The 27,689-nt window shown below is 42.1% G+C and overlaps 1 protein-coding gene across 1 annotated transcript; it reads left to right on the top strand.

The window, feature by feature from the left end:
- LOC117350167 (zinc finger protein 300-like) lies at nt 1-24,799 on the top strand. Its single transcript, XM_033924225.1, has 7 exons — nt 1-64; nt 9,645-9,685; nt 12,235-12,361; nt 14,697-14,810; nt 17,996-18,088; nt 19,629-19,736; nt 20,256-24,799. The coding sequence occupies exons 2-7, from the start codon at nt 9,662-9,664 to the stop codon at nt 21,230-21,232; spliced, it is 1,443 nt and encodes a 480-aa protein (XP_033780116.1). The 5' UTR covers nt 1-64; nt 9,645-9,661; the 3' UTR covers nt 21,233-24,799.
- Nucleotides 24,800-27,689: the final 2,890 nt, after the last annotated feature.

The following is a 27,689-nucleotide window of genomic DNA, read 5'->3' as shown; positions in this document are numbered from 1 at the left end:
GGGGCTAGACGGAGAGGAAGTGCGGTGGCCGCTGCCGGGGCGACATCAAAGGCGCTTTTAAAAGGTAGCGTTGGGGGAGGGTCACTTCTCAATGAACTTCTAGAGCCGACGCTTCCCCCCCTGACGGCTGCAGCTGCTTTTCCTTTAATGGCCATCTTTACCCTTGTTGATACAGTGGAGGACCTCCAGGATAGCCCTCATGAATATGCATGGAGCAGATTTGCATGCCTGGCACTTCCCTCTCATGCATATTCATCAGGGCTATCCTGGAGGTTGGGTCTGCCCCCTCTGCCCTTCCCCCTCCTGATGGCTACAGCTGCTTTTCCTTTAATGGCCATCTTTACCCTTGTTGATACAGTGGAGGACCTCCAGGATAGCCCTCATGAATATGCATGCAGCAGATTTGCATGCTTGGCACTTCCCTCTCATGCATATTCATCAGGGCTATCCTGGGGGTTGGGTCTGCCCCCTCTGCCCTTCCCCCTCCTGACGGCTGCAGCTGCTTTTCCTTTAATGGCCATCTTTACCCTTGTTGAGTACAGTGGAGGACCTCCAGGATAGCCCTCATGAATATGCATGGGGCAGATTTGCATGCCTGGCACTTCCCTCTCATGCATATTCATCAGGGCTATCCTGGGGGTTGGGTCTGCCCCCTCTGCCCTTCCCCCTCCTGACGGCTACAGCTGCTTTTCCTTTAATGGCCATCTTTACCCTTGTTGAGTACAGTGGAGGACCCCCAGGATAGCCCTCATGAATATGTATGGAGCAGATTTGCATGCCTGGCACCTCCCTCTCATGCATATTCATCAGGGCTATCCGGGGGGTTGGGTCGGCCCCTTCTGCCCTTCACCCTCCTGACGGCTACAGCTGCTTTTCCTTTAATGGCCATCTTTACCCTTGTTGAGTACAGTGGAGGACCTCCAGGATAGCCCTCATGAATATGCATGGGGCAGATTTGCATGCCTGGCACTTCCCTCTCATGCATATTCATCAGGGCTATCCTGGGGGTTGGGTCTGCCCCTTCTGCCCTTCCCCCCCCTGACGGCTGCAGCTGCTTTTCCTTTAATGGCCATCTTTACCCTTGTTGAGTACAGTGGAGGACCCCCAGGATAGCCCTCATGAATATGCATGGGGCAGATTTGCATGCCTGGCACTTCCCTCTCATGCATATTCATCAGGGCTATCCTGGGGGTTGGGTCTGCCCCTTCTGCCCTTCACCCTCCTGACGGCTACAGCTGCTTTTCCTTTAATGGCCATCTTTACCCTTGTTGAGTGTAGTGGAGGACCCCCAGGATAGCCCTCATGAACATGCATGGGGCAGATTTGCATGCCTGGCACCTCCCTCTCATGCATATTCATCAGGGCTATCCTGGGGGTTGGGTCTGCCCCCTCTGCCTTCCCCCTCCTGACGGCTACAGCTGCTTTTCCTTTAATGGCCATCTTTACCCTTGTTGAGTGCAGTGGAGGACCCCCAGGATAGCCTTCATGAATATGCATGCAGCAGATTTGCATGCCTGGCACCTCCTGCTCATACATATTCATCAGGGCTGTCCTGGGGGTTGGGAACCAATGCTTTAGGGTATCTCCCTCTTTAGCTTATGGATCTCTCTTCTTTCAAAAATTCAACAGTTACCACTTCAAAATAAATCTTCATTTATCTACGGTGTTCGATGTAGTACATTTTACTTCGCTTACTTTTGGATATTGGTTCTCTAAATTTCTATTGTCTTGGTTTTAATCTGTTAATATCGAAGGCCATATCACCAATTCCTGGCGGCCTCCTTGTGGGGTTCCCCAGGAGTCTCCGCTTTCTCCAATTCTATTTAATCTCTATAAGACCACACTGAATACTTTTAAGCTGTCAGCATGGGAAACACTGTTCACCTATGCCAGGGGTGTCAAAGTCCCTCCTCGAGGGCCACACTCCAGTCGGGTTTTCGGGATTTCCCCAGTGAATATGCATGAGATCTATTAGCATACAATGAAAGCAGTGCATGCAAATAGATTTCATGCATATTCATTGGAGAAATCCTGAAAACTCGACTGGATTACGGCCCTCGAGGAGGGACTTTGACACCCCTGACCTACACGGATGATATCTTTATACTTATTGATTCGGATACGGCCAATTTAGTTTTTAAAGTAAATCATTGCATTTCCAAACTTTAAGTCCAGATGAATCTTAATACAATTAAAACTAAACTGTGGTTGGGTCCAAAATTGGACTGTCTTCCTCCTACTGTAGCTTTGGAATCTGGGGCTTCTTTGCAGTTTTCTTCTAAGATATTGGGAGTCCTTTTTGATTCCTCTCTTACCTTCAAGGATCAAATAAATTCCCTGGTCAAGAAATGCTTTTTTAGTTTACGAATGTTGAGGAAGGTTAGACATCTTTTTCATCATCGACATTTCTCTGTTTTGGTTCAATCAATCATATTATCCCAACTAGATTATTGCAATGCTATTTACTTTGGCATCACAAAGATCTGTCTCCAAAGATTACAATTAATCCAGAATACCGCTACGAAGTTGATTTTTGAAAAAAGTAAATTTGACCATGTGACCCCTTTGCTCCTGAGTCTTCATTGGCTCCCGGTTTATCTTAGAATTCAATTCAAATGTGCTTGCATCTCTTTCAAAATTTTATATGGTATTTTTATTCCCCTTGTTCCCTTATTATGGAATGTTTATAGATTTTCCTATGCAAGAGGCATCCAAACTCTCCCTTCCTTCCAGAAAAGGAATTAAAGGAGTTAACATCTTTAGTCAATCTTTGGCTTTTAAACTTTTGCAACAATGGAATGAACTCCTCTTAACTCTGAGGAGCCCCAGTCCTTTCCAATCTTCTTGTAAATTTCGGCAAACTTTTCTATTTGCTAAACATTTTGAAAACTAATTTCTTTTGAAACCTTTGTTTTTACTTTCTTCGGTTTTTATTGAATTGTTGTAAACCTTAGGTTGATGACCCAGTATATAAAGTTAAGCTTTAGTTTAGTTTAGTTTATAATGTTACGACCTTTGAAACATTTCTACAAATGTTTTTCATTTTATGCAAACCACATAAGTACTTAGGCCGTATATCAAATACAATAAACTTGAACTTGGAGTTTGAGATATTCCAGGTCTCTCACTCTCTCTTCCCTCCCTTCTATCCCAGTGCATCACAAACTGTGTGCCCCACCACATTCCAGATGTGCCCTGAGATGCCGGAAAGGAGGCACAGGCACTGGCTGACTGCTTGGAGGATGTGCCTCTATTCCTTCTCCTCACCTCTCCTTCTGCAGCACCCTCCCCCCACCAGGAGGCTCAGGGCCATGGCTGGAGGATATCTGCACGTCTGCAGATGTTGAAGTGATGATGTCACGCACGCACGTCCATGCATTTCCAAGTGCCTTCCAGGATTAGCAACGCTGCTGTAACCCCTCGCAGGTCTCCCTCCTGCCAGTCCATCCTCAACCCATAGCCAAGGTTATCTCCCCTCTCCAGCCCCTGACCCTTTAATCTCCCTGCCAACCCCACAATTCCCGCCCCCTCCCCCCCAGTCCTACCAAGGTACATGGTGGTCCAGCGGGGGTCTTCATAGCAGGAGCGCAGTCACCTTCTAAAATGGCTGCCGTGATCTTTCACAGCTGCTCGCAGTATTTCCTGTTGTACCGTGAGCTGCCATGAAGGTTGCAATGAAAAAGTAGGAGGAAGACCCCTCCCCACTGGACCACCAGGTACCTCGGTAGGCCTGGGGGAGGAATTGTGGGGTTGGGAGGGAGATTAAAGCGTTGGGGCCTGGAGAACTGCATGTGGCTCGTGAACCGCAGGTTGCCGACCCCTGACCTAGGATAAAAATCTTTCACCTCAATCCTTGATGTGTTGTTTGGTTTTTGTCTAACACTCTTTTATAAAACTAGACTTATGCTTTACGTTTTCTCTGGGTTACTACAAAGTTTTTCTTCACTTTTAGAGCAGTGAACTATTGCTTTTTTTTTCCTTTCAGGTTTGTGATACATGTCTACAGCAACTTTCCAATTTTGCTGCATCACTAGATGTTCTAAGTCGGTATAGAATTATGCACTTAGCTCTCTATTCTTCCTTTTGCAAACCATTCCAAGTTCTTCCTTTTGCTAAGGATCAGATTACTTGTATGCTAATGTGAGACAACAGGTTTTGAATTATAAATGCAGAGTCGAATAGTGAGATGTTGAAGGAACTTTTGTAGACCAAAGCAAGGCCACCTCCCCATTTGTTTGGTCTCGGTCTGTGGATAATGCTGTAGCCTGGTAAACATAGGTGGGGGAGTTCTGGACTTGCACATTCTTTTAGCCAGGTTTCTGTGAAGACGGCGAGGTTGGGTCAGTTCCCCAGGAAGTTAGAATGGACAGTTAGGTCATAGTTACGAATACATAGTTACAAGTTTAAGTAGGTCATCTTTGGTTCATTGTTAGGTCCCAGGAGGCAGAATTGCTAAATGTCCCAGCTCTAATAGACTCCTAGGACAGTCATGCTTTTGAATTTAACATCCCAAGTGATGTCTGGATTCTGTGCACTGAAATTAGTTCTCTAAGTACCATAATTTGTATGTTTATTATTTATTTGAAACCCCGCCAGTGCAGAAGGTCATGGTGGCTTACAATAAGTACATAAAAACAATGAAAGGAACGCCAGAAAATAATAGTAAGGTTCACACTCTTACACATTTCCAATTGTAACATCTAATTCTGATCAGTCTCACTAAAAAGAACAGTTGTTAAAAATCGAGGACTGGCCTAAACTTTTCCTGGAATTGGGTAATTTGACAGTACTATATTAGAAGAAACAGAAGAGAAGGGTTTTCCGCCAGCTTTACCCCTATCACTCTATTCCAATAGCCAGCATTTGGGGAGAAAGGAGGAGAAGCTAAGTGACAGCTCTGCCTGCGATCCCAGAACTCGAGATAAAATGGAGAAAGCAGGCGACACTCCGCAGCATAAGTCAGGCGGACTAGGATCGCTGAAGGAGAAATGGAGAGTGGATTAAAGGAGGAACTGGTGAGATGAAAGAGGGAAACTCCCAAATGCTAATCAACAGAAATCTCATGGTGACCTGAACTTAGAAGTTCCTGCTGGCAGTGGCGTACCTAGCATATGTGACACCCGGGGCCCATCATTTTTTGACACCCCCCCCAATCTATATGAAAAATATGATTTTTAGTAACAATCCACATATCGCATAACAAGAGTGTACCTACGAAAAGGCAGCATCTTAAACACTGCAGTGAGCACTAGAACACCAACACATACATTGTAAAACTAAACAAGCCTGATCCTGTACAGTCAATTGATCCTGTACAGTCGATGCTATCAGAAAGCCATGTCCCTTTCATACACACAGACAGATACACCCTCGCCCAATATGGAATAATCACAAACTAAAAATAGAAATATGTAGACAAAAGTTAAACTGAACCGCCAAGAAACCAGACTCTGCATACAATGCAACACTACAACACCACAAAAACAGTAATACATGTCCTCAAATACTGTGCAAAATATAAAGACAGTAGATGTAAATTTGAAAAAACTGATACATAACAATCACCACTTTACAAATTAACAAATAAAAATAAAACAAATAATGAGAAATAAGAAAATACCATTTTATTGGACTAATCCCCATAAGCTCGGTCCCCATCCCCGCAAACCACCTGATTCCATCCACACAAGCCTTGAATAATATTCTGTACAATTGTCAATTTATAAATCAGTGTCTTCTCCCCACTCTCTCTTCCCCATTTCCCTTCAGTGTCCTCAACCCACTCTCTCTCCACTTTCCTTCAGCGCATGCACATAAAAACAAGCAAGTAATTTTATATCATTTTCATTCTATTCATTCATAGAAATTAAAGTCTAAATAATGCCAGTCACATAACCAAACATGATTTTACAAAAATATTTCCCTGCACAGTCAAGCCTGCAAGGATTACTAGATGTCTTTCAGGAGCTCCCCTCCCTCCCTCCCCCTTACCTTCGTAGCCAAGTCAAAATGATCTACCAACAATAAAATTTTAAAAACACAAAGCACACTGTACGCAGAGAAAATGTTAATTACCATTTATATTCCGCGGGTTTTCAAAGAGGTCAAGGCAGATGACACCTCAGTAACAACTATACAAAAATAGTCAAATATACCCCCTCCCTTTTTACTAAACCGCGATAGTGGTTTTTAGCGCAGGGAGCTGCGCTGAATGCCCCACGCTGCTCTCAACGCTCATAGGCTCCCTGCGCTAAAAAACACTATTGCGGTTTAGCAAAAGGAGGCCATAGTGCAAAATATAGACAGCATATATAAATTCTCAAAATGGACACATTTTGATCACTAAATTGAAAATAAAATCATTTTTCCTACCTTTGTTTGGTAATTTCATCAGTCTCTGGTTGCACTTTATTCTGACGGTGCATCCAATATTTCTTCCCTTCTTTCAGCCTCCTATATGCTTCCTCTCCTCCAGACCTCATTCCCTCCCCCAACTTTTTCTTTCTTTCATCCTGCCCCCTTCTTTCTTTCTGTATGTCTGTCTTTCTCTCTCTCTCTTTATGCCCCATTTCTTTCTTTGTTTCACCCTGCCCCCTTCTTTCTTTCTCTATCCATGCCCTCTTTCTTTCTCTTTGTCTGTCTTTCTCTCTCCGTGCCCCATTTTTTCTTTGTTTCACCCTGCCCCCTTTCTTTCTGGCTCCCTGCCCCCCTCCCGTTTCTTTCTTTCTCCCTCCCCTCCCCTATGCCACCGCCGCTAGGGAATAGGCTGCCACTGCTGCCATCGGGAACAGGCCGGCTCCAAGTTCGCCCTGCTTCTCTTCCCCGCGGGGTTGACCAACTCTTTGCTGCCCGACATCAATTCTAAAGTCGGAGAGGACGTTCCAGGCCAGCCAGGCAGCGATTGGCTGGCCCAGAACATCCTCTCCGATGTCAGAATTGACGTTGGGCGGCAAGAGTTGTTCCCGATGACGGCAGTAGAAGCCTTTCCCCGGTGGCAGCCTATTCCCCGGTGGGTGGCCAGCTGTGCACCCCCTTAGGGCGTGCACCCGGGGCGGATAGCCCCCCCCACCCCCCCTTGGTACGCCACTGCCCGCTGGCCCTATGCTTCAAGCATGTTAGTAGGGATCAAAATGGTGCTATTCTCATTTTGCACTCCTTTCCTCTACTTGGCCTGTTTAGCAATGAGAAGAATTTAATCCAGGGTCTGTGAGCAGGTACATACTTAAAGAATCTGTGGCAGCCCTGCTTCTCAATGATTCCCTTAGAAACAGGAAGGACAAAGTTGCCACAGACTGTGCTTCAGAATCTTTGCGGTGGCCAGTTTGTCAGCAGGATGGGGAAGGTGAAGGTGATGTCGGATCAGTGCTGAAAGGCCCATCCACAGTAACCATTAGCTCTTTCTCTCTCTGAGAGATCCCACATGCCTATCCCAGGCCCTCTTGAACTCAGACACAGTCTCTGTTCCACGCCTCTGCCACCCTTTCTGTAAAAAAGTATTTCTTCAGATTACTCCAGAGCCTCTCGCCTCTTAACTTCATCCTATGCCCTCTCATTGAAGAGTTTCCTTTCAAATGAAAGGTATTTAAACGACTCTGTCATATCTCCCCTCTGGATCTGTGGATCCTGTTTGCCCTCCACTAATGCTGGCCCTGCTTCCAGGTCAGCGGCATGCAACTGTAGGAATCGCTGCTTCTAACCCATTGAAGTAAGAGTGGTCAAAAAGGTGCATTTGGCTCGAGAGCTGCGGGTTGCCAACTGCTGATTCCTGATCTAGGGGGACTTAAGGAAAGGAAATTAACATGTATGACGATTTCACATGTTACTTTTCAAATGAAGTTTAAAAATGAATTTTTGTAAATTTGAATTTTGTTGCATATAAGCTATTCAATTTTGTACAGATTTGTTGTGGGGTTACCATGAAATTTTAACTTGAGCCACAGAGCCTGCCCATGAGCCATCCTTAAACTGTGAACATTGTTTATGGTTTTGAAAATTAATTTGCATGGGCTGAATGGATTTTTGTGACTTTTAAGGTTGTTTGGCACCAGGTAATCTGAGGCAGCATCTTTAGCCTCTGATCAGGGCCACAATGGAGACAAGAAAGAAAATTCTGTCCCCAATTTAGGCTTAGCAGGTAGCAATTGGGCTGTGCGTAAGAAAGAAGGCTGCAGCTGACTTAGGGAAGTTGTGGAAGGGAGAACGCAGTTATGAGAATGTGTGGGGGAGAGGATGGCATTTGGGTAGGGTAAGAGATGGGAAGGAGATTTTGTATTTGGTGGATGGCAAGTAAGTCATGGAGGTCATTTTGGAATTTCTAATCTTGTTCATGCCATTAGTGGAGGCTCTATTAGCAGTCTCTGTGGCTGTTCATTTGGCAATTTATGGTCTCATTCCCTTGGCTTACTGTGTCTAGAGAATCAAAACATTCTGATGGCTGTAAGTCGATGTATGTAAAATGTTATGCATGTTTGATTTACTCCTTCCTGTTCTATATCTATAGTCCAGCGGTCTCAAACTCACGGCCTGCAGTCTGTACTAGTGCTGCCCGCTCTTTGCAGCGTCCTCTGGCTTCCCCCTTGGCCTCCTGCTCTAACCGCAGCCTGCAGAGAGGATTACCAGTGCTGTAGTTAATCCTTGCAGGCAGGCTGCCGTCGTCCTCATCAGCACGTTCCCTCTGCCACCAGAGGCCGATGGCAGCCTGCAAGGATCGCTGCAGCACTGGCAATGGGGTAAATGGTGAGTTTAGAAACATAGAAACATAGAAAGGTGACGGCAGAAAAGGGCTACAGCCCATCAAGTCTGCCCACTCTACTGACCCACCCCATTAAGTCTGAGTGCTGCTCGACCCACGTAGGGATCCCACGTGGATGTCCCATTTATTCTTAAAGTCGAGCACGCTTGTGGCCTTGATTACCTGCGTCGGAAGTTTGTTCCAGTGATCTACCACTCTTTCTGTGAAGAAATACTTCCTGATGTCACCTCTAAATTTCCCTCCCCTGAGTTTGAGCGGGTGCCCCCTTGTGACCGAGGGTCCCTTGGGAAGGAATATATCGTTTTCTACCTCGACACGACCTGTGACGTACTTAAAAGTCTCAATCATGTCACCCCTTTCCCTGCGCTCCTCTAGAGAGTACAGCTGCAATTTGCCCAGTCTTTCCTCGTATGAGAGACCCATGAGTCCAGAGACCTTCCTAGTTTGTGTCACTATCCTTAGTTAGTAGAAGTAGTGTGACATATTCAATCCAAGCTATGTTGATTTTCACTAGACTGGTTAATATTTATCATTTTTACTGTAACATGATTTTAAACTGACCAACAGAAGGATGGAATTCACTTATCTTAGGTGGTGCGGGGATCCCAACGCAGCAGAAATTGTCATTTCTTTAATAAGACATTAACTATTTTTTTGCGGCCCTCCAAGTATCTACAAATCCAAAATGTGGCCTTGCAAAGGGTTTGAGTTTGAGACCACTGCTATAGTCCATAGTGCCAGATTGTCATACAGTGATCCACAATTCTCTTTGAGCTGTCCATATTTTTGGGACATAGAAGGATTTCTTCTTGGACAATTCATTCTGAGTCTGCTACAATTCCTTGTTGACCAGCTGATGAATTATAATAAAAATACTGTTTCCTGATATTAGGAAAAAGTGGAAGAAGAATGTCTATCAAAAGCTGCAGTCAGGTGAGTTTTGATTTATGATTTTGTAGCCCAAATATGAACCGATGTAACCTGTTTTCCTGCCCTGCCAGGCTTTGCACCCAGCCTTTCAGAAGAGGGAAATTGAAGCAGAGGCATTACTTTTGGGGTACTGGAATTAGAAGCTGATTGGGGGTTGTGAGAATGACTGGGATTTATTTTTAAATTTCTCTTTACTTTATTTTTGTTGGGCTTGTTTAATTTTGTTATTTTTTTCCTGCTTTTAATTTTAGGATTTTTCTTTGGGGTTCTTTGATATTTCCCTACTGTTATGCCTTTTAAGCACCTATAGATTGAACTTATATGATCTTTTCCCTCTTCCTTCTCTTTATATAGGTAAATGTAAGTATTTATTTCCTTCATAGGTACTATAGTTAGATTGAGAGCCTTCATGCACCTGCCTTGCTTCTACAAACTGCATCTTGTTTGTAGGAAGGGCAGGCTGCTTAGACCCTTACCATAAACTGACTCAGACCACACCAGCAATTCTGTTGTTTAAAAGTACAGATTTATTATAAAGTAAAAGGCAGCATATGAAAAGAGGGCAGATTCACAAATTGACAGCATTCAAAGTGTCACAGAGTAGATATAATTCTACACCCTGCAGAAATGCAGAAAAGTACCCTATCTGTGTGTCTTCCTTATCTTACATGAATTGATATATTATTAGCCATGCATTACAATCTATTAAAAAGTTCCTGATTGGTTATTAGCATTTTCATAATGAGATCAGTCGCTAGTCTGATTTGTTAGCATCATTAGCAAAATTAATTCCTTATACATATAATTGGCTACATCCCTAATTGACGTAAAGGCCATTAGCATATGCGTATGTCCTTAAAGCAATTGTCATTATCAGATTGGTTTGATGGCCAAAAGCCACCTAAAATGATCTACCCCTGACACCCTTCTGCTTGGGGCTTTTTCAAAGGTTATCTATGCATGACCTATGCCCAATTCCAAGAACGGCGCTCACTCTGTCTTCCAGGTTCTGTGGTTTTGCATACATGCAGGTCATCTCATGCTTGTGATGTTCCACGGACCAAGGCAACTGTAGTTCAGATGTTATCTGTGTTATCTGATGTCCAAAGAGGCTTTTACTCCATCTGTAGTGGGCAATTGTCAGAAAGACAACCTTGTCACTTTTCGCTGACCTGGCCTGCTGTTCATTGTTTCACCTTTGGCCAGGGAATAAAGGAAATACAGGAATCACTGCTGGAGGCCTTACACCTGCATCCCTGTCTCTGTCTTCCAGCTGGGCACCAGTATTATAATTTTTTTCCATGTAGCAAACAATGATCTGTGCTGTGTCTTACTTATCTCAATCGGCAGAGGTTGGAGGAAATTGCCACATAAGGTACAGAAACAGTTTCTATTCCAAAGTTCTTATAAAGATGAAGTTATGCTGAAATGAAGCTTGGCCTGTTTTTTAAGTCCTGTAGTCATGTCAGGGAGGGGTCTAACAGGGATTCTCCTTCAGATGCCAGTCAGCCCTTTGGGCCTGAGCAATACTATATAATATGTTTTAGCATCTACAGGAGTACTTCTTGAGCTCCTTTGATGTTTCTGTTGGCTGTTGCTAATTCATTGAGTTTTTATGTCCCATTTTTGTCCATCCATTATTGGATGGAGCTCTTGCATGCTTTGGCACTAATCACAGGTGGTGGTAGAATTCACAATGAAGTAGGATGATTCCTTCTGTAGATGGCTCATAGCCATGGGGAGATAACCTGCTAGTCCAGAATGATACAGCTATCTACTGGAAAAGATCTCATAAAGGTAAGGACATAATCTCTTTTAGTTGGAAAATTTTAACAAGACTAGAGGAGCAGAAACCTTGAGAGAGATTGACTCTGACTCTTACTATTCCTTCTGCAGCATCTGAAAGGTTATCTATCTTCTCAACACCTATAAAAAATAGTCCTAGGTTTTAGTTGGACTGGATTCAGTAAATGTGTGCTCAGCATTACTCTATAAAGCCCTCTCCAGCTTCGTGCAGATTCTGGCACCCAACTTTGGGCACAAAGACTTAAACCAGCCACCCAATTCTATGGAATGCCCTAGACACACTGGCCACTCCCCCTTTTGGGCACAGATCCTTATCAAATTGTGCATAATCTTGCAGAACTGCTTGCAGGTCCAAATTGGAGCCAATTAAAAGCCAGCTATTAATGGCTCATTAACTAATTTATTGGCCCATGGCTCTCGGGATCATGGGCACCATTTTTAGAATCCAAGGGATAGGGTTTTTTTCTTTTTTTTTCCTTTCTAATTAAAAATAAATAAATAAATTATTGGAACCCTATCCCAACCTGTTGTATTGCGATCTGCCTTGAGCCTAAACTGCTTAACAAATTGGATTAGATTAATAGCAGTAATTTATTTCAGCCTGAGCTTTGGAAAGGATCTGAACATTTGGGAGAAGGATCTGCCCCAATTTGGGAGAGGGAATCTAGCAAACCAGTTTTTACTGATGTTCTGTTATAATTACACCAATGGAGAGAAAGCTGAAGATATAATGCATTTTATTTCAGGCACTGGTTGAATTCAGAGATGTTGCAATTTCTTTCACAAAGGAAGAATGGCTACAATTGGAAGACTGGCAAAGACAGCTCTACAAGAATGTGATCCAAGAAATTCACCAAGCTTTGATCTCATTAGGTATAATAAGAATATTCTCCTAATGTATTCGGGCTTGAAGCTACTTTTCATTCAGCTGTCTTGCCATCCTGTGGAGAGTTTTGAGAAGTCCATTTCTGTTGCCATATTCTGCCCAAACTGACCTTGTACATTTAATGTATTTACTCAGATATCCAGAAGCAAAGTGTAAATCTTTTAACTAATCTTGTGTCATTGGCTAACCCTTAAAATGCTCTGTAGAGCACTAAAATAGCCACGTAATTTTCATTATCACCAAAAAATTTAGGGATAGATAAACCTCAACCTAGCCAACAGTAGCTGAATATTTGGGTTTTCTTTTAATAAAAGAGGTTTTGTTGACATGTACACAGGAGTCCGTACTTTAGCTGTTGATTCTCACTAACCACAAATCTTCAGAAGAGCGTCACTTTAAGATCTTGAACTCCTCCCTTTCTGTAGTGGAGAACAGCTCCATCTTAAGTTTTTCCTTCTTCAAGTGAACTAACTCAAAAAGAAGCAGAGCAGATCAGACCACATCTGTTATTTTTGGCGTACTCCATTTCTGCCCTCTGTATCAGACAATGGCCACTCTCAGCAGATTCTCCTTCAAGGGCAAAGGGCTGGATGACCTCATGGCCAGTGTGGTGAATCACCTTGCCAAATCCCTCCCAAGGAGCCATCGTTCTGCCAGGAACAGCAGAGGCAATTTTCATGCCTCTAGGAGATCTCACCAAATTTCCTCCAGCTACTCTTTTCAGAGGGACTTTCAGGGGTCCAGACAGAGATTTGGCAGTTACAAGCACCAGCAGCTCGATGGCTTGTCCTCCAAGAAGCAAAAATAACACCATGATGATGGCCGCCACTCCTGCTATTGGTGGGCGGCTGTTAGCTTTCTGGAAGGAACAGAAACAGATTTTGGGTTCTGGATATTATTTGGGAGGGGCACATAATCTGGTGGAAGAATAATGCAAATAAGAAAAAAGCAAAATCAGATTATCTGAAGAGTCAGTCTATAATATACGATAAACTATGCAAGCCTCTTAACCAATGAAGATTTTTATATGCTAATGCAACCCTTTATATCTTTTTACACCAAAAATTAATCTAACCGGGGATCCAAGATGGCGGCAGCTAGGTTCTGGCATTTCTAACACGATTTCCAACTGTTATGAAAAAATATTACCTCGGGGACGAGATGTCGCATTACAAGTGGAAGGGGAGCATCCGAGCTGACCCCTCTGCAGCTAGGTCGTCTTCTCCAGCGCAGTGAATTATACTGGAGTTTGCTGCCACCACTGTGAGTCTCCGCATTGACACTGGAGGTCAGTCTGCCTTGTCCTCGGCAGGAGATGTGGCCAAGGACTTGGATCTGGAAGTTTCTCTCCCCCTCCTTTGGCTGTTCATCCATCGCCCCCTGATTCACTCGCAGAACAGTTTGGGGAATCCCAGGTGGTAATTGTAGCCAAGGAAATACTAAACCAAACCTTTTTGATTACAAAATTTAATATATTTTATCATATTTATATATATATATATATATATATATGAAAGTGGGAATGGCATGGGAACAAAGTTTGTTCCTATCCCTGCAAACTCTGTCCCTGTACTCATCCACACAGGCCTCGAATAGTTATGATTTTATATTGAAATCCTTTTATTAAAGTATAAAAATAAACAATATTCTGTATAGATATAGAAAAAAGATCAACAAAACCTCTGTCTCCCCTCCCCCTCTCAAATATCCCCTCCACTATCCAGACAGTTGAACAAGCCAAATTACGATAAAATGCTGCATAGAAAAATCATGCTAATGGAATAGCTTGGTTGCACACACAGAACTCAAATGCCATATCCATAATAGCTGACCCAAAATGATAACATGTACAGCAAATTAAACCAAAAGCCCAAGAAGCCACACCTTGCATGTAGTACAACACCTATATAGATGTATAAATGAAGGAGTCAGCATGGAGATACCATAAATAATGGAGTCGGAGTCAAAGGTTTTATGCACCGACTCCACAGCCCTGACGTAGGATCTGATTTTTATAACAGGGCACTTATGTCTTTAAATATCAGCCACATTGTTAATAAAAAAGTTATGGAGTGGTCTATTAAAGCAATAGGTTGAGAGCCAGCAAGTCACTTTGCTCTCCATTGCTCCAGGTAGCAACTTAAGTTCTTGTTCCAGTGATGGTATACCATCTTTGTTGTACCTGAATTGTACCTAGTCTTGAGCATGGGTTTGGAAATCCTTCTCTTGTTCAAACTCACGGTATACTTCCTCTCTGTGGACAGATAATTACTCTCAGTGATCGTGTGGCAATTAATCAAAGCATCTGTTTTGGTTTAACAGGATATACAATTCTAAAGTCTGATATTGTAATCCGTATCAGAGATGAGGATGAGCATTATACCAATGATCAGGATCAGCCACAGAAGTATGGATGCGATAATGATCCCACCACAAGTAGGAAATATTTCTGCTGCAAATTTCTGTTTATTTAAGAATATTTATGTGTTGAAAGAAGTGTGACTGTGTTTACTATCCAAAGTTAATATTTTTTCTTTCCTTAGATGTTTCTTTGTGGTTTCTCATTCAGCTTCACACTTCAAGCCCTTTATATTTCCCCAAATCTGTGATTGGCTTAGGCCAACCTGATATTTTAGAAATATTTGGAAAAAAAGAAATCTGATCGGGCAGTAAAGTGTTTACACCCTTGTGTAAAATATGGATCAGAAGAATTGCTAACTAAAAGAAATGAGTTTCTAAAAGTATCTCCTGGTAGGTGAGATGTTTGGTTATCTCCCAGTTGGTGAAAGGTCTTATGTGTGTGCTTGGTACAAAGAGCTCTTAGCACTCAGAGAACGGGTCTGATCTCTTGAGGCTAGAGTAGCAGACTTGGAGGAGCTAAGGGAGACAGAGAGGTACATAGAAGAGACCTACAAGGCCATTGTAGAAACGTTTCACCTCCAGTCTGGCAGCCTCTGTGCTGCTTTGGAGGAGGGAGGTCTTCTTAAAGGAGAGCATCACCCTTGTTGAAGTAGGAGGCAATGCTGTAGCCAGAATCTCCCCACCAGGGGATGCAATCTCCTCTTGCATTGTGGATGTTTCTCAGGGACTTCTGCCCAGGAGAGAAGGGTTAGGACGGCCATTATAGTGGGAGATTTGATCATTAGGCATGTACATAGCTGGGTGGACGTGAGGACGCTTGATCACTTGCCTGCCTGGTGGGAATGTGGCGGACCTCGTGCATCACCTAGATAAAATTTTAGTCAGTGCTGGGGAGGAGTCTGCTGTCTTGGTATCTGTGGGTGCCAATGACATAGGGAAATGTGGTAGGTAGGAAGTTAAAATCCAGAACCTCCAGGGTAACATTTTCAGAAGTGCTCCCTGTTCCACATACAGGAGTCTCAATGCATGGATGAGGGAGGAGGGTTTTAGATGTGGTAGGAACTGAGCAACATACTGGCCTCAAAAACAGGCTCCACTTTAACCAGGCTGCTGGCGTCAACATTTAAAAAGGAGATAGAGCAGCTTTTAAATTAGAAACTGGGGAAGGCGGACAGTCGCTCAAAACAGCAAGGTCTGGAACAAGATATCTTTAAAAGGGAAGACAGATAGCGAGATTGCAATACGAACTACAGTAGAGCAGCTGATTTTAAAGATTGCAAATTGTAAATACAAGAGCGTTTCAAAAAGGAATAGCAAATTTAATATTCAAGTATATTTAATATTCAAGTATGTCATTTTTCTACATAATCACTCTCCTTTTAAACACATTTCTCACACTGTTGCACCAACTTCTTTATTACATTGGAAAGAAAATGGTTTTGGTTGTGCCTTCAGCCAGGAATACACCGTTTCTTTGAACTCGTCATCGTTTCCAAATCTTTGTCCTCTCAAAGCAACCTTCAAGGGAGCAAGATCAGGGCTGTATGGAGGATGCTGTAAGATCTGAAATTTGAATTTCCAAATGGTGTCAAGAGTTGCAGTGGCTGTGTGAGGGCATGTGTTATCATGAAGGACAAAAGTCCTCTGTGGTAACTCCTTCTCCAACTTTGCACTGTATCGGGCACTATTCACTGTTTCAACTTTTCCTGAGAGTGCTCCAAATTGGTCCATTCATATCCCAGCAGAGGGTTGAGACTTGTGATGCCATTTTGAAGACTGCCTCTTGCATTCAGGCTCATAGAGATGCAGCCAAGTTTCATCCCCTGTAAAGATACTTGCCAGGAAGCCTTTTTCTTCATTGTTATACCACAATCACCTAATGCTCATAAGTCAGCATCCTAGGCACCTACTGTGCATACAACTTGCAATACTTGAGAACTTCCATGACAATAATATGTGCGGATCCGATACCAACATTCAATTCCCTGGCCAGAACTTCTAAAGAAATGTGCCTGTTTTCACGAATAATGGAATCAGTGACAGCGGCAAATACTGAAGGGAGAGACTGACCGCTGTAAAGAGCAGATTGAAAGAATGACTCTTGTTCCCTCTAGTCAATTTATTCTTATTTTATTTTTCTAATTGCTCATTTGGCTTTATAGCAGGCAGACCCCCTCAATCTCTCCACACTGGCCATCTGTTCACAAGCAGAGCAGACTAGCCAAGGCTTTTTAAAAAATTAAAACAAAACCCAAAGAAAAGGATCTAAGATCTAGGAGGGAGAAGGGAAGGGACCTGCCTACCCGGGTGTGACCCCTGCAGGCCTTAGAGCTAGATGCATTAAACAGGATCAGTAAGGCTGCGTGGGTCCACTCTCATCCGATTTTTGGGCGATAAAAGAACTATTAATGCACTAAAAAGTTTGCATACGACTGATTTATGCGAAGGTTCATCTTAATTCCCGTCTCTCCCATCCGACTGATCACTGTGAAAGTGATCTCATACATGTGCAGAGCTGGCAGGGGAAGCCCAAACAGTTGAGAGGCAACTAAGATTTAATGCTAAAAAAATGCAAAGTAATGACCTTGGGCTGCAAATCTCCAAAGGAACCCCACCTCTCACCTACAGGGGATCTTCCTGATGAGTAGTCAGAGGTGAGGGTGACCTAAGGGATCTGTCCAATTGGAATTCTAGGCCACTCCCAGTGCATCCCAGAATGCACTGCAAGTGAGGCCTAAGATTCCGGCTGGCCCAGGCACCTAAGGCCCCTCCTATGATGCACCAGGAAGGGGAAGGCCTGCCATTTGGTGGAGGCGTTCTTGTCGGCCATTGGGAGTAAGCCAACTCAATAAGATACTTGGGGGGTCTGGGTCTGGGTGCTGGGCGATGTACCCGAGTACTTTGGAGTTAGGCAATCCAATTATGAGCTTATTAAAGCTCATAATTGAATCCAATATACTAATTAAGTTAGGCGCCTTTTATAGAATTTCCCTCTTATGTTGAAAATTCATGAGCAGGGCGCTTAAACATTTAGCAGCCACCCCTGAATATAAAGTTCTTTTTAATATTTGCCCTTTACATATTTTCCGTTACATAAAGTGTTTCCTATGCAAGTTGTAAACCTGTTCTAAGTGAAGCAACGTTTTATGGTGCCTGTAAATATTTCTAGAAAATGGATTACAATTACTAACATTTTGTCTTAAAATGTTCAGAAGTGCCAGCAGTGGACAATTTTTATAAGCAAGTTTCTTTGTTAACAGGTAGTCCACTTATCAGACCTGATATTTTGTTAAGAATTAAGCAGGAAGAGGAGGAGGAGCATTTCAAAGGCAATCTGGAATCAGTTAGTACAAGTGAGTAGGCATTCATTTTTTCTATTTCAGTATTTATATACCACTTACATTCAGGTACTCAAGCATTTTCCCCTAGGCTCACACTCTATCTAATGTACCGGGGATTAAGTGACTTGCCCAGGGTCACAAGGAGCAGCGTGGGATTTGAACCCACAACCTCAGGGTGCTAAGGCTGTAGCTCTAACCACTGCGCCACACACTCTCCTGTGTTAATCAGAAGAAAACTGAAATTCTGCATCCTTCAATTCACTTCATTGGTAATGTTCTCCTCCCACCCAACTACCCTCACCTTTCCCCGACTAGAACCCACAGAAGGGTTGGGGCTCATACCATATTTTGAGAGCGTTGGAATCTGTTCAACTTACTAATGACTCATTTTTGTTGATAATAGCTAACACTGAACTCAATAAGTTTGATCTTAAACATTTTATTGGAACTTCTATATCGAAGGGCTGTCAGGTAAGATTTGCCTCTGGTTGATATCTGGATAGAGTAGACACCCCTGATGGTGTGAATAACATGAGGAAGGACCTAGCGAAGCTTGAAGAATGGTCTTTAAATTTGGCAGCTAAAATTTAATACCAAGAAATGCAAGGTCATGCATTTGGTCTGCAGAAATCAAGGGAAACAGTACAGATTACGGGGTAAAAAAAACTTTGGTGTGATAGTATGTGATGTTGTAAATATTCTAAATGAGGTCTCATCAAAGTCTTATACAGGGGAATCAATACCTCCTTTTTCCTCCTGGCCTATGCATCCTAGCATCCTTCTAGCTTTCACTGTCACCTTTTCAACCTGTTTGGCCACCATAAAATCATCACATATCATCACACCCAAGTCCCGCTAATTTGTCATAAGGTGTACTCTGAGGACAGCAGGTATATATTCTCACAACCTGCCTATCTCCCCTAGTTGGCTTCTTAGCTTTGTTACTGAACTGATGGTCCCACGAGTGGTATGGGCACTGCCTAAAAAATTTAAAATGACAATGCACTTGGTAGTGTCCATATGAGGATGACAGCACCCATATGTGAGAATATTGTTCTCAGAGAACACCTGCTATAGGTAAGTACCTTTGTCATTTGCCAGATGATTGGATTAGCAAATGTTGGATAATGGAGACTGTAATGCACCTTTAAAAAAGTTCTTCCTCTATGTGCAGGGAAGAGTGAGTTTTTGCCTAGCAGTTTCTTTGCTCTTTAGCTTAATTGGAACTGGCATTTATTAGACTAAAGCACTAGAAATGCTCATTTTCAACTATCTGGGGATTTAAACTGTCTTTTAAATCTTATGCCTATTTCAGTCTAACCACCACAGGATCACAAACCATTACATACTACATCTGGCCACTAGGTGTCACTGTATAACTATATGTCCTGTTCCCAGTGGAGGGAAAACTAATTTTGAACCAATTTTTGTTGTCTTTATAGAAGCTGAGTGAGAATACATTGTTGAAATTACACTAGATATTTATGAATAAGAGTAAAGAATTCATCATTGACATCTATCAGTTTAATGTGTATATTGTATTTAATAACAGATAAAGCAGTATTCCGTCCTGATCTTTCATTATGGATTATGAAGGAAGAGCCACATTTTAGTGATGAGAATGACTCTGACTCAGAACAAGTTCTCATCCATTCCACAGGTAAGCAGTCTTTGGAGGATAGAAAAGTCAACTGTTATAAGCCTTTTAGGTTTTTTATAAGTGGTACCTTTAACTGGACATTCATATATATAAGAATGATTCAGAGATGATATGCATTAGCAATTAAGGTGAACAAAATCAAATATGAGATAGGTGAGTAATGTCTGTGCTTCTCAAGCATTCTCTTTTGTGTAAGTGAAAATTAACACATTCCTTGATGAACCAGGCATGTGTCTTCTTACTATGAACTATAGACACAGCATGTTTCTTATTTAGTTTTAGAGAGAACAGCTAGAAGGATGCTAGGGTGCATAAGCCAGTAGGAAAAAGGAGGTATTGATGCTCCTGTGTTAGACTTTGGTGAGACCTCATTTAGAATTGTAAGAGTTAATATCATTTAGTCCTGAAGTTAACCAAGAACAAATTTCAGTATTTAGAAATCTAGACTCAAAGCAGATAATGACCCCTTCCTATTGCAAAACATCTCTTCCAATCATATCTCGTATTTTAATCCAACAGGAGACAACACTGTCATATTAAATGAGGATAATGAAGGATCCAGAGAACTTTCTGAAATAAATCATCCATCTGCAGAAAGAAAAGCAAAGGCCTCTGAACAGCAGCATAGGCTCATAGAAGAGACAAGGGTGCCAGTACAAGAGACAGCTTGGGCATGCATTAATTCTTTAGCTGTACTTGGGAAACCAGCACATCAAGAAAAGGGGAACAATGGGCAAACACCTTATATACTTGCAGAATTGGTAAATGAACAGGAAAACAACAAAAGACGGGAACTCTATATATGTAGTGAATGTGGGAAAAGCTTCAATACTCAATCAAATCTAATTGCCCATGTAAGCGTGCACACTGGAGTGAAACCATTTAAATGTTCTCAGTGTGAGAAAAGCTTCACTAGAAATGCGAACCTCCAAAAGCATGAGAGATCTCATACTGGAGAGCGACCATATAAATGTACTGAGTGTGGGAAAGGTTTTAATCAGTCATCCCATCTCATCATACACCATAGAACACACACTGGGAAGAAACCCTACAAATGTGCAGAGTGTGGAAAAAGTTTCAGCCAGTCATCACATCTTGTTACACACCAGAGAACACATACTGGCACAAGACCATACAAGTGTACTGAATGTGAGAGAAGTTTTTGTAGTGGAGCAAACCTTGTGCAACACTTGAGAATTCATACTGGTGAAAGGCCATACCAGTGTGCTGGTTGTGAGAAAAGCTTCAGCAAAAGCTCAACACTTACTGAGCATCAGCGAATCCACACTGGTGAAAAACCATTTAAGTGCCCCTATTGCGAGAAGAGCTTTAGACAGATATCAAGTCTTACCACACACCAAAGACTTCATACAGCAGAAAAACCATACAGGTGTAGCGATTGTGAGAAATGTTTTAGGCAGAAGAGAGACCTTGTGAGACACATGCCAGTCCACAGCATAAAGCAAGGTGAAATTATTTACATGAAAGATGAGTAGGAAAATGAAAATACAGAGTGATGCATGTCCAAATGCAAAATAAACACTTGATCCTTGATTAGGAATAGAAACAAACATTAAAATTTCCCTACTGATGTCTCCTCTCATGAGCAGGGTAGCTGAATGGACCTTTGATGTTGTGCCCTGGTGGATCTTGCAACTTTTCTTATAATTCCTTTTCTATTGCCTGGTACAGTTTTTTTCCTCAATTATTCCCATCCTGCTTCCATATTTTCCCAGATTCTTGTCCCACTTCCTCCAGCCTATTTTCCACATTCTGTCTTCTATATTATTTCCTTTTCTGTCTCCTACCGCCATCTGTATTGCCAGTTTTGACTTCTCCTGCCGTTCCTAGGTGTCTAAGCCCATCAGTGTGAATTTGAGTCACACTGTGCTTTTGTAGTACTGCTGGCTGATTTCTACCAGGAAGGAAACAAAAGGTGAATAAGGCAAACAAGAGAGAATGGTAAAAGAAAATTTAGTGATGCCTGGTAGTCAAACAGAGGGAACAATAGCTACTGTACAGAAGAGGGGAGATAATTGTTGGGAAGAGGAATAGGAAACCGATTGGTAGACTGGTGACGAGAAGGAGAGAACAGTGGCATGGAGTTGGGGAAAGTAGGACAATTTTTATGTTCTTACAAGTGACAGACACACACTGAGCATTAGCTTGTGAGTATAAAGGAGCAGGATAGGTAGATTAGAGGAAGGAGTCAAAACAGGAGCCAGTGGGATAAGAAGAGTTATATTGAGTAACCATTTGCAAACAGAAAGAAGATTTAGAGCAGTGGTGGAGGTGAAATGTGTTTTCTTACACTTGATGTGCTGCTCTGTGTGAGAAAGCCATGTAGAGAGAGGGTAGAAGCGCCAGCAGAGGGATGGGGTAAGGGTCATTAAATACAGGAGAGGCAGCATGCAAGCCTCTGTTGTCTGAGGTGACTTGCTGAATGAAAGGCACCAACTTCTTTGGAGTTACTATCTTAGTGTCTGTGGAATGAAGGCATTCTTTTGCATGCTATGGACTTATCCCTTGCATCCACTAGGTTGGAAGCCCTAGTGACAATGACAGTACCAGTGATGCTAGAAGCCCCTTTTGGACAGGAACAGGGGTGGAGTTCCTATTACTCTTATCAGGTGCCTGGTGTTGCAGAATTTTTCATTAAAATTCTTGCTATTCCACCAATTGCGGCTTATAATAAAAATATACAAATTAAAACTAGAATGTGTTTAAGCTAAGTTGGGAGACTTGAACAGATGGGCCAAAAGAATTGTCAGAATGGGCTCCCTCTCTCCATATGATTGGGCAAGGAATCCCCTTCTGTTAAGTCGTGTCCAAATCAAATTCATGTTTATTAATGCCTTTCATATCTGGGGAGAGGCATGTACATTACTCATTTTTCTTCCTTTCCAACAGAAAAATCCAAGACAGACATTTATACCGTATGTGACATCGTTGTAATAATTATCATTTGTTAGAATACAATGTCACTGTTGATCACATGACTTCCTTTCCAGAATGCATTATATAAGTGTACATTTAAAACCTAAATTTGCCAATGTTAAGCCCAGTTTTAAACCCATTAGGTAGCAGTATTTCACTTGTCCTATCCTTAACACAAAGTTCTTAACATAAGCTCTTCCTTTGTTTTACTTTTGTGCATGTCAGCATGTTTTTCCTTTCTGAGAACTTCTGTTTACAAAACTTTAATATTTTTATTCAGTTTGATTCTATCATAGCCAGTTTAAAATAACCTTTTACAGACATTTCCACAATTCACCTGTCTCATTTACCCCAAATAATTTCAAAGTTAATCACGTTGTATCACCTTTCATGCTTTTTCTTTTCCAGTTTTAATTCTTAATAACAGCTGGGCATGCCCATGGTGTTCACATATCTTCAATATTCCCCTTTCAAATTTTAAAAGATTTGCATATACCATACTAGCTAGTAAGTTTTGTTCTCTGACTCACAGATCATTGTATATAGTAGAGGGAGAACAATAAAGGTCAGCAGAGTAGCTGGGGTTTCTTCTGGAGTGTCAAGATAACTCACCAAGTATAACAGGAAGTAGCATGGTTAAGATGAAACAAGGTATAATAATGCCAAATATAAATCTTGGCTAGCCAAATAATAAGAACAGGACCTCATATGTGGAACAGTGCAGTAAAGGGTTTTCGCCACTGAAGAGTATAAACATCTATGGTATGGGTCTATAGGGGATTATAGTGGACAATAAGGACATTACATTACTATAAGTGAAGTAGTTCCTTATTGAAACATCATAAACTGCTGTTCTTATACCTATATACATTTAAGGATACTATAGGGTTTCATCCTGCCAAGAGCTTCCTGCACCTAGGGAGACAAGTTAATAAAAATCTTCACTTCTGTTCCTGTGCTCACTTTGGATATCGCGTATGTTTCGCATCGCCACGAGGCGGTATCCGTTATAGAAGACATGGTCCCATCTCCTATCAGCCAGTGGTATCTTCATTCTCTTCACTGTACTGTCAGGAAAGGATCTGGACGCCAGTGAAAATAGAAGACAGAGAAAAACTTCCAGACAGGATGAAACTGCATAGAATTTTCTAGAATGACATCCAATAAAACAGATCAATACTTTCAGTTGGCCTATGACTGTCTCATAATTTCGTAGGCTTAGTAATAATTTCAGTAACACCAGCAATTGAACTGTTTTTTGGAACTCAGAATTATTGCGGAAAAGTCTGAGATAAGTACTGTGAAATACGCCAGTTCTGAGATTTAATTTTGAGAAGTTGGTTACAATAAGAAACAAATAGGAACGTTTTTTGGAAAAAAAACCACTGTCACTATTTTTATCAAGCCGCGCTAGCGGTTTAACGCACGTAATAGCACGGCTTGATAAAAGAAGCCCTGAGTGTGTTGCACACCCATGATGGTGCATAGCAGGGCTTGAAAAAGAGCCTGTTTGTTTAACACATTTAAGCCTGGAACTCTGGATTTCCAGCGTCCCAATAGCTGATTAAAAATTTGAATACAATAAAGAGGTTCTGGTTTGTTGCCAACTTCTCTTAATAATTTCATAGAGATTATTGCTTTTTGATCATTTTTAATTTGAGCCAAACTGAACATGCAATGGCTTACCTTCACAAACTACACTAGCTCCCAATGGAAGCTTGAATTATTTTTAAAATGTGGCTGTTTTTGCTACCACATTATCTAATGGATCTTTTTTTTTATCTGTATAAGTTCACAGCGTAATTTGGTCTGTTTTACATTTCCCTCACCCAAAGGTTGTGTTTAGAAGACATCTCATGGGCGATCGCTTTCTTATTAGGTCACTAGCTGGAAATCTGAGTTTTGCCCATTAATATATACCTCTGTTTCATATTTTCATTTTAGAAAGCTACTGAAGATTTAATTGTTTCAAAAATTTCTTGGGAAGTCATGATGGCCGGTTGATATGTTTTGCTAAACTTATTACAATTTTGTAGCTCACTGTGTTTGTGCCGTTTTTCTTCTTTTGTTATCCGCATAGAACTGGAAGGTTTTGTGGAATAAAAATAAAGTGTTTTGTTATGCTTTATAGAAGAGCTTACCTTAGAAGTTATAGAAACATGATGACACATAAAGGCCAAATGACCCATCCCTCTCCCTAAGAGATCCCATGTGCCTATCCCAGAAGACTATTTCACATTATGTGCATAGAAGTACACATGGTGACAAAAAGCATATAGTTTATGTAATGTGTGCGTGGGAAAGTCTGAGGATGCATACAGAGTTGTAATATACACATTACTTTTTACAATGCAAGTGAATGCACACACTTTGAAACATGATGGCAGATAAAGGCCAAATGGCCCATCCAGTCTGCCCATCCGCAGCATCCACTATTTCTCCCTCTCCCTAAGAGATCCCATGTGCCTATCCCAGGCTTTCCTGAAATCAGACTCAGTCTCTGATGGCAATCCCACCAATTCTAAAATCTGCATGTGATCCCCATGGTAATGCTGGGCTAACAGCTGCTAGGGACCTGAACGGGCTACTTAGCTTGATGGACCATTGGTCTGACCCACTAAGACTATTCTTATGAGTTTGCTCTCCTCCTAGCTGACATTCTTATGCTCTAGACTTGGATGGGAACTGAACAGCTGACTTGTCATGGTCCACGCAGCCCCTCCCGTGGCCATCTATTTTCAGCCATTCCCACTAGGTTATTTTAGAACAGTATGAATGATTACACTGGTCAACCCTCATTTTGGTGCCTCAAATGTTAGACCTGATGATTCCAACTATGGCACCAGTTTTCTTTTATCAGCTCTAGTTTTTGAAATATAGAACATGTGCCATATAGACCACTATACACTCTGCTCACCCACTAAAAATCAGGATATTTTAATGAAGTGTTTAAGGAAGGAAAACTATTAAAAATTAAAAGTATACAATATGAACATCTACTTATTTCATACCAAAAGCACAAGTTTATGATGCAAACTTTCCAGTCATTTGAGACACAAGAAGCTCCTTTTGTAAGACTTCTGAGAGGGGAATCTGCCTCAGATTCCAACCATAGTCTGCCATCATGTATGCATCCCATCTTCCTTGGTATCTGGCTTCCATTGGTTTTATGTCTTGGTGAAATCTTTCACCTTGCTCTTCACTTGAGTCACTAGGTTCTCTGGAAAGCCATCTAAGTGACTGTGCAGGTAATGGACTTTAATGTTAAAGCCAAGCCTGTTGAGATGAAAGAGCATATTCTTTTCTAATAGTGTGTACTTGTCTGCCTTCTTGTTGCCAAGAAAGTTTTTCACAACAAGAACAAATGAAGACCAGGCACATGATTCAATTTCATTCATTGATACTATGAAATGTGGGTCATTTATAACTTGTCTGATCTGTGGATCATCGAAAATTCCTATCTTCAGTTTTTCCATGGTAAGTCCAGGTAACATATGTGCTATGGGGCTCATAATTGAAAAAAAAAAAAACGTCTAAAAACTCACCCAAGTCGGCACTTGGATGACCTAAAAGACAGGTCGCCCAAGTGCCAATAATCAAAATGGATTTTTAGACTTATCCAGAGATGTTTTAGGCCTCTGAATCCCACTGTGCGCCCAGAGCTGAAAAGGGCACTTATGAAGGAGTGGTGAGGACGGGATGTGGGCCCACCTAGACTTAGGGCTCCTTTTATCAAACTGCGCTAGCCGCTTCCGCCTCCTCTAGAGCAGGCGGTAGTTTTAGGCCAGCACGGGGGTTAGCACATGATGAAAAGTCACGCGCGGCTTGATAAAAGGAGCCCTTAGTTGTACTGCAGAGATAATTGAAAGTTTGATGAGACTGCCTAGATGGAACTTAGACCTGTTCTTAGATTGCCTAAGTCACAACGTATACGTTCCCAGATAACCACTGCAGACAGACCCCCCCCCCCCCCCGTGACCACTGACCCTCCTACACCGCCATAAAAATCGGAATAAAAATGTGCATACCTGTCTCTAGAAGATCAGCACCTGGCATAGGAAAGCCTATAGAGAGGAGGATCCAGGCCCATAAGCCACTCTAACCACTGCAATCATGGTGAAAAATGTGAGTCCACAAAAAAACCAAACCAACCCTACTGTATTGCCATATACCTGCAGCCATAAGGGCTATTGGGGTTGTAGATAGGTGGGTATAGTGGGTTTTGGAGGACTCACCATGACCTGCAAAGGAGTTGTGAGATGTTTATGTGGCATCCTTTTTGTTAAGTTCACAGCAGTGCCCTCTAAGGTGTCCCACTACTCTGTTGCCATGTCTGGGTGGCCAGTCCATCACTTTGCTAGTCCCTCCCATGTCCAATAGGTCTTGCTCTAGGCGTTTGGGACTTGGACGATTGTTTGGATGAGAATGTAGTATAAAGACAGATCTACTAGCGGTTTGGATGATCAAACGGCTGGACGTAGAAGTAAATGATTTTTGAAAAAAAAATTTATTTTGGACATATTTTTCAAGAATGGTACTTTAGATACTATGGACTTAAGACGTTTCTTTTGATTATGCACCTCTATGTATTCCAAGCCTTTACAAATTGTTTTATCAGGCCTAGCTTTATATGTAGTGGTGACATAATGATTCTCTTGTGCTACCAAAGATTAATCATAAGAACATAAGCAGTGCCTCTGCTGAGTCAGACCAGAGGTCCCTCATGCCCAGCAGTCCGCTCATGCGGGGGCCCATTAGGTCCAGGACCTGTATAGTAATCCTCTATCTATACCCTTCTATCCCCTTTTCCTTCAGGAAATTGTCCAATCCCTTCTTGAACCCCAATACCGTACTCTGTCCTATCACACCCTCTGGAAGCGCATTCCAGGTGTCCACCACCCTCTGGGTAAAGAAGAACTTCCTAGCATTGGTTCTGAATCTGTCCCCTCTTAACTTTTCCAAATGCCCTCTCGTTCTTGTAGTTTTTGAAAGTTCGAAGAATCTGTCCCTCTCCAC

The sequence above is a fragment of the Geotrypetes seraphini genome, chromosome 16, assembly GCF_902459505.1.
Source record: "Geotrypetes seraphini chromosome 16, aGeoSer1.1, whole genome shotgun sequence".
Lineage (NCBI taxonomy): Eukaryota > Metazoa > Chordata > Amphibia > Gymnophiona > Dermophiidae > Geotrypetes > Geotrypetes seraphini.
Note: the sequence above shows the minus strand (reverse complement) of the source record. Positions and strands in the feature narration are given on the sequence as shown.